Genomic DNA, 7,798 nt, shown 5'->3' with positions numbered 1-7,798 from the left:
ATTTGCACTTGACGGATGTCTAGTTTATACCGAGGTAACGTTCAACATGTTTATCAAGCATATAAATGTTTAATGATATAAATTAGGCATATTCAACTAATTTACAGATTTTTTTTCAAATAATAGTAGAAGTATTGCAACTAGACGCACAGGATCTAGTTTGGCGCGGAGTTTCAGCTGAGTTTTCAATGTTTAAGGTCCAGATTCAAATCGATTGACGGTGAGCCACTGGTCCCTTGAGAGGCTACTCAGTGACTGGTTGTTTCTTATTGAACGAGTGACCTGCGTAAAGGTGTCGAATTTTATAGATGTTTTACAAGGTTTTTGGAATCGCAAGCGAAGTTTACAATTTTTAAGGTGTTAATTCTAACCGTAAGTTTTTTTCGGATGGCTTTTCATTCCATCTGTAGAAACAAAAAACCTTTTTTTAAATCAAGTCTTTTTTCTAGCTATTTTATCTGCATATATTAATAAAGGCCGTCAGTTAAGATGGCCAAGTTACTAATAAATTTCCCTTTAAAGACAGTTTCCCTTTATATGTGCTTTGTCGAAATTTGTATCCGATACAACATTAATATGCGTATACTATATAATTAAGTATAAATACAATATGACATTGATATAATAGTACGACTGAAAAGGATTTATAACTAAAAAAAAAGAAATGTTATTTACATCCATGATCTTGATAGTCATTTTAGTGATTACTCATTTTTTTTAGTAGAGTTTGTCAAATTTGAACATCAAAAATCAAGGTAAACTTTTGTCTCATTTTTCCTTTGAAGGTGCATTGACATTTCAAAAGAATACCGAAAATTAATTACTTTTTATCATAAGAGTGAAGTCGTTTAATTGTAGCACGAGTTACTAATAAACAATGAAATACGTTATACAGGCATGAGCCATTATCCACCGTTTTTGTTAATTGTATATTCCTCCTATCTGCACTGATACTGATCTACTGATGAAGACTGCATTTGACCAAAACAGTATTAAGTATTATTGAAGTTTACAGTTGAAGCTTGTCATTTTATAGGTAAAATCTACCTACTTGCTTATGTATTATCGTAAAGCAAACAAATTATTCCGTTCCTTCTAGGAATAACGGAAATGATGTTTCAGTTATAGGTTATGTCTCGTGTTCCGTTTCGCCGACCGCTTATTCGAAAGCTGGCCTCGACTCCAGCTAACGATGGAGAGCCGTTGAAGAACCCCGAGGACATCAGCGCCGCAGTGATTCAATTGGCGCGAAAAAGTGGCCAGCTTAACCTCCAAGGCCGGGGCTTAACTGAAATTTCACCGGTCTGTTCAGAAAAATTATCTCAAAATGAAAGATCGAAGGCAGAGTTTTCAACATGACTATGACTCAAAATCACATTGCATAGACGATTGTAAGGGGCACAAAGTAAGCTGGACTGAGCTCTTGGTACTAATACACAATAGAATCTAAATTCTGTCCTTTATAGCACCAACTTAACAGGCTACTATATTTAGATTACAGCCAATTCTTTTATTCGCAATAAAGTTAAGACCCACGAGCCCCTTAGGACTTGTTTTGTGACAACCCGTGTGTGGTACCCGAGCGACTCGATTCTATACCTATATACTTGCATAACCGTAATGACGCCACGTAATCAAACAGTGATAAAAGCACAGTTCAAGTGGTTTTAAAGGATAATAATTGTTAATAACGTTCTGGCTTTGCCATTAATTTTCAGATGATCTGTAATTTAAATTTCCTAACAGAACAAGAGATCCGGGCAATCGATGTAAGTCTGGAACGAAGTGCCACCGAGGCATGGTGGGATCAGCAGCCGTTGTCTAAACTTTTTCTTGGTGCGTATCTTTCAGTTTAAAACCGTTGTAACTTTTCAAGACTTACAGCTTATACATATCCAAGTAATCCAAAAGTTCCGTTGTTTAATATTATTAAGAAATCTATTTGCTAGGTTCAATTTCTATTTGTTTCGGTTTGACAGATATTAGTATCCCTTACACTCAAAGTAAATTCTTTCCCATTTGATATATATATATATATATATGTATATATAGATATGTATATATATATATATGTTAGGTATAAATACAAATGGTGTCCCCATGATGATGAATGTGTAATGTAAAGCTCAGCGTAGATACACTTCATGTCGCTGGAAGCCATATAAGATATGTAAATTAGTTATATACATTATATATTAGTACGGCAATACCGAAAATAAAAATAAAATACTCACAGATACAGAAAGGGCTAATGTATAGATACATAAATTTAGATACAAAATTATTCTAAATGTTTTTGCGGTGTTTGCGTTTAGCTTTGGTGGATAAGTACCACGGTGGGATCTACATGTGCAATACAAAGGCTACTTTCAACACGCACATTTGATTAGAGAAATTGCATTTTTAAAACAGATCCGCCTCTTATTTTTTGCAAAAAAAAAATTTAAAGTTGACAAATTCGATGAGTTCCGGTACCCGTTTGCGGGCATTGTTTCTCGACCGGAATCTTTCTGTGAAGCCCTTACGGTTGGGATCAGTCTTGCCTCGGGTTGCCAGAATAACTGCGAGAGCGCAACGCATTAGCGGAAGCATAGTGACGGCTGAAGTTCGATGGCTGCACAGAGCAAGTGACACAGAATGAGAGACAGGATAACTAGAACACGGTAGTATAATAACGTCCTGATATAAGTTCGGGTTTAGGGTACACAGATGATCTCTGATTTCGATCCGAATTTGTATGTGAGATACGGATTATGTGAAAAAAAAACGTGTAAAAAGTGTGTAAATTGATTGGTATATATATTCATTGGTAAAAAGTGGACGGATCTTGTACATGTATTGGGCAGATGCTAGCACACAGGTCGACCGAGAGAGCCGCTTGGTCTCTATAATAACTTATTACTCTGTTTAATCAGTTGAATCCATCACTATATATATATATCAAAGGCTTTTTGATAATTGTCCTGACGTCCATTAGATTCGCGTGCTTTTATATAATTTATGTACAGCAAAATCAAAATATTGGAATAATGATAATTCTATTGTTTTCAGCGTCCAATCAATTAATAACACTTCCTGCGGAGATTGGCCAACTGGAGCACCTCACTGTCCTTGAACTACAGGATAATGTAATCATGACCCTACCCAAACAAATGGAAGCGCTTTCAAATCTTGTAAGACTCAATTTGAGTCGGAACAAAATGACTGAACTGCCGGATTGTATTTGCCATTTCAAGGACCTCAAAGTACGTCTGTCGGATGATAAATGTCACCAGAAACTATTCTATTTTGACCTTTTATAATCATTATCACTAAAAAACGGTCACGATACCTTTCTTTGCGTTAATTACTAACAATTAGTTTGAACTTTGAATGTATTTCAGGTTCTTCAACTTCAACACAACTCAATCGTATCAGTCAGCGACAACGTAAATGGTCTTATCTCTCTTGACGAGCTCGACCTTAGCCATAACAAACTTAAAGGCTTACCGGAGTCGTTCACGTTTCTATCAAAAACTAAACGAGTAATTTGCTTCTATGATTTGCTAAATAATTATTTTGAATAGATTGGCTAAAAGAAGTTTAGTTTCTGTATACTAGCTTTCTAGTTCTCGGTCACAGGTGTTGAAGCGTATTGGTAGAACACGAGTTTGTCCTAAATCATTGATACTTATTGCTAAAAATAAAAATGTTTTCGAATACTTCTGTGCTCCCTTGTAGGACATTACGTAATGTGTTACGTCTAATTTAGTCGATTCTTTTCAAATGAATCTGAGCAAACGAATGTTGCTTATGTATCTAGCCTCTTACGAACCCCCAACTTCAAAGAGCACCAACATGAACCAATTACTTAAAATAGTCCGCTTTTTTTTAAGCTGAAGTAACCAAATTGGGATGACACGAAATTAAATAATTCGCATTGGATAGAGGTTTCAAGTATACAGTGCATCTCTAGCCTGTGGAAACACTTTAATTTGCTTTTTCTACACTTTTACTGTGCAACTTTTTCAATTTCAGATAGACTTGTCTAACAACAAAATTGAAAGCCTTCCACCTGATATGGATTCTCTTATTCAGTTACGCTGTCTGGATGTATCGAATAATATGCTTACCGAGTTACCTGAAGGCTTGGGTCGTTGTAGTCATTTAGAACAGCTGATCATTCGTCAGAATAAGTTAACTTCTTTACCACAATTTGTGCGCGAAAATCATCTCAAGGAGCTCTGCGCGAGCTTCAACGCCATTGAGGAGTTCACGCCCGAGCACTGTGAAACGTTCGTCGTACTCAAGGTTATTCTCTTTAACTAATTCACCCGGTCGCAATTTTCCTATCAACTGGCAAAAGTTTTATCATTACGATCTTCCTCTATAAATGAAGAAATTCTCGTGGGTATTATTTATTTAAGGACAAAATTCGTCACGCAGTTTTATCATTGGTCTTACTAGGAAGCTTTGCTGATTCCAGATTTTAGATTTACGAGGGAACAAGTTGCAATCCGTTCCTGAGGCGATCACTAACATTCAAGGCCTCGAACGACTTGACCTCAGCAACAATGACTTGAGGAGTTTGCCGTACTCCATCGGCGCTCTCAATCATATGAACTCCTTACTTGTAGAAGGTAACCCGCTACGATCCATCAGGTGAGTTAAATGTAGTTGCCACGTTTCTAACAGTTCTAACCAAAAAATCTAAAGAGTAAACCAATCTATACGGATTATATCCTCTCCATTTTATCGGGTGGCTGCGTATTTACATGGCTGTCGTACTAACATTATGCTTTCCGAATGTAGCCTTGTTCGTTGTTAGGTGGTTTGTAAAATAACAGAAATATTCTAATTGGGTATTTATCTATTGCCAGGCAAGATATCCTTCGGCGTGGTACCGTTCATCTTATGAAGTACCTTCGTGACCGCCTCCAGGAGACTCCAATGCAAGACAAGCTCCGGGCATCTCTCGGTGGGGATGGCGAAGACCTATTAGACTCAGTTGATCGCTTCACACTCAAATCGTCACGCACACTGGACTTTTCAAATAAGGGTTTGAACAGCCTAGATGACAAGGTGGTAGACCTAGCTTGTGAAGACAAGGTCAATCAGCTTGTCATGAGCAAGAATAGTTTTCTTGTCGTTCCCGATACCCTTGAAAGACTAGTTGATCAGCTGTTGGAAGTGGACTTCAGCTTTAACAAACTTACAAAGGTGCCTGAGTTTTTAGGAAAAGCGCAATATCTCCAATACCTAAATTTGCAGAGCAATCAACTCCAAGATCTTCCAGCTGAACTGGGCTCACTGAAGCTTATTCGTGAACTTAATATCAGCCAGAACCGCTTTTCTAAGTTACCTGATTGCATCTACAGCTGGAATCAATTCGAGGTATTGATTGCATCGGAAAACCTGATTGGAACAATTGATGTCCACAAACTTTCACAGCTCGAACAACTGACAACACTCGATTTACGCAATAACTCTATTGCGCTGATACCACCGGAACTTGGCAATCTACGTCAATTAAAAAGTTTGCAATTAGAAGGTAATTTGTTTAGAAATCCTAGGCCAGCAGTATTAGCTAAGGGAACACAGCACCTCTTAGCGTACTTACGAGATAGGATTCCCTGTTGATATTTAACTCCTGAACGGAGTGGGAATAAGGTTGAGGAGCTTCAATGCACTCCGCATAATCATTAGCATTTATCATCTCATCAGAGCGACGTCTCTCGACTTCAAGACAGACTTTACGTGGTTATTACTTCATAGGAATTATTTTTATAAAGCCCAAAAATATTTGCGCTGTTGTTTCCTTTGCATACATCATTCATACCAGATATATTGCTATTATGTCTATGACATTAAATGACAAATGATATTTCTTCTGATAGTCTGGCAGTGCTGTTTGAAACGGCATAGAATACTTGAAATATATCGTGCACCTTTCTAAGAAGTTGGTCTGTGAGAAGCTTAAACTAGACGTTTAGTACGTACATACAGACAAAGACTATTGGAGCGTGGTGTACCCAACATCACATTGCAAAATGACAAAAATACGTATTGCACTTGTTTTTATCAGAGGTCCTTATCGCACGTAGAAAATTTTAAAGCAACTAGTCCAAAAATACATTTGTAGAATACGTTGATAATTAGCACAAAATACGTCGTACGTACATAAACCTAATATGCGTTTATCTAACATTGCATTGAATGACTAGCAAATTGTCTATTTCACGCTATGTCTTTGTTTAAGTATTAGAAACTTATAATTATGGTCAGCTTGGAATTCTTAACTAATCATAGAACTTTCGCAATTAGATTATCTTTAATAGTTACTCGCCAAAAAATGACAATTGTTTTTACTAATTTATCAAGTTGTTACCGGAGCTAACTTTATACTTTGGTATTATATGTGGCATTAATATTATTACTATTATTATTACATATTACACATGCAGATGTGTAGTTTGAAGTGCCGTAAGTACAGTATAGTGAGGTGATAACATGTTTGCTTATGTAACTTAGGGGCCCGTGGTGGTCTAGGTTCGAAGCCGGGCATAGCCATATTTTGTTTTGTGCTGGATGCCGGTCGTTTGAAGCGTCGTCAAATGGCTTACGTATAAGAAAAGAACCTCGAAACATTTAATCTGACTGGCGAAAGTACGGCAGTGTACTTCCGTAGAAAATACGCAAGAAGAAATCCATAACTTAGTAGAACGTCTACGTCTACTACATAGAAAAAGCACGATGAAGTATAGACTGATGATCTAGTCTACTCCTTTGTTAAGTATTGTACTGTGGCTGAGGCCATGGCGCTATTTAGGAAAGTACTTTCGTTGAAATAAACTTGACTAGCGTTTATGTGTTGCTGAAAGGATTAAGTAATTATTTTTTTTCAATTCTATAACGTGTATAATATGCCTATCACTAGGATATCGGGTATTTTCAGATGTAACAAGACTGTAAGAACAACTTCTTGGTCTTCCGTTAAATTTCAATAGAACTATTCCACTGCTCTCTGCACGAAGAACGCAATGTTACCTTTAAGTGTTCGCCTTTCTGTGCCTAGGCTATGCGGTTTATTCGGACATTATATTTTTTTTCCTTTCAAAAATATCAGCTACTATAATCTATTTCGAGCTGTTATTAAAAGTATCCAATTATGTATCATATATTTTTTTTATTGACCTGCTCATGGCCAAGGATTCTTGGCAGTTTCAGTGTGTGTGAAAGTGAACAAATTATGTTTATGCAATTCATTTGCTTCTTAAAAAGCTGACTTTTTTAAATTTCTAGGATATCCCTCTACGGACAAGTATTCTTAGCCTAGGTTACTCCAAATAGTGCGCTTGGTTCGTATAGTAGGACCTTTCTGATTTCTAAAAAAGCTTTTCCCTTAAGTTTACGGCAAGCCACATTTCCGAACTGGGTCTTCGTTAACGTTGTCTGTAACCTTAAATGAGTATATGTTAACATTAGCAACGGAAGTTGCTTAGCGTTGCGCTCATATCTCGTTCACGACTCACCTTTCACCCATGGCCTCTTGACCGAAAGAATACCCAACGAAATGCTTGGTAGAATCACTCGTTTAACATATGGTCAGGCTACTTATGAGAACAACTGGGAGATCGGGTTGTGGGACATCAACAGTCTTTAGTAGCGTTGTCTGTAGCTTGCTCGACGCGAATTCAAACAATTACGACCGCGCATTCAGTATAAAAGCTCGAAGGCCAAAGCGGTTCCGACGATCAGCGCCGAGTAAACAAATACGAGCGCATTTAGCGAGACAAGATGTAAATGTACAGGCCGAATC

At 37.3% G+C, this 7,798-nt stretch overlaps 1 protein-coding gene across 3 annotated transcripts; it reads left to right on the top strand.

The window, feature by feature from the left end:
* Positions 1–59: 59 nt before the first annotated feature.
* LOC111266926 (leucine-rich repeat-containing protein 40) lies at positions 60–6,859 on the top strand. 3 transcript variants are annotated; one of them, XM_022844785.2, is made up of 8 exons: positions 60–372; positions 1,129–1,302; positions 1,719–1,836; positions 3,052–3,245; positions 3,384–3,524; positions 4,018–4,290; positions 4,466–4,641; positions 4,860–6,859. In XM_022844785.2, the coding sequence occupies exons 2-8, from the start codon at positions 1,132–1,134 to the stop codon at positions 5,617–5,619; spliced, it is 1,833 nt and encodes a 610-aa protein (XP_022700520.1). In that variant the 5' UTR covers positions 60–372; positions 1,129–1,131; the 3' UTR covers positions 5,620–6,859. The 3 variants fall into 3 exon arrangements, with proteins under 3 accessions (XP_022700520.1, XP_022700522.1, XP_022700519.1); XM_022844787.2 differs by having other exon boundaries at positions 1,123–1,302; positions 3,384–3,428; XM_022844784.2 differs by having other exon boundaries at positions 1,123–1,302.
* The last annotated feature ends 939 nt before the right edge of the window (positions 6,860–7,798 follow it).

Source organism: Varroa jacobsoni, unplaced genomic scaffold (assembly GCF_002532875.2).
Source record: "Varroa jacobsoni isolate VJ856 unplaced genomic scaffold, vjacob_1.0 scaffold_1129, whole genome shotgun sequence".
Classification (NCBI taxonomy): domain Eukaryota; kingdom Metazoa; phylum Arthropoda; class Arachnida; order Mesostigmata; family Varroidae; genus Varroa; species Varroa jacobsoni.
Note: the sequence above shows the minus strand (reverse complement) of the source record. Positions and strands in the feature narration are given on the sequence as shown.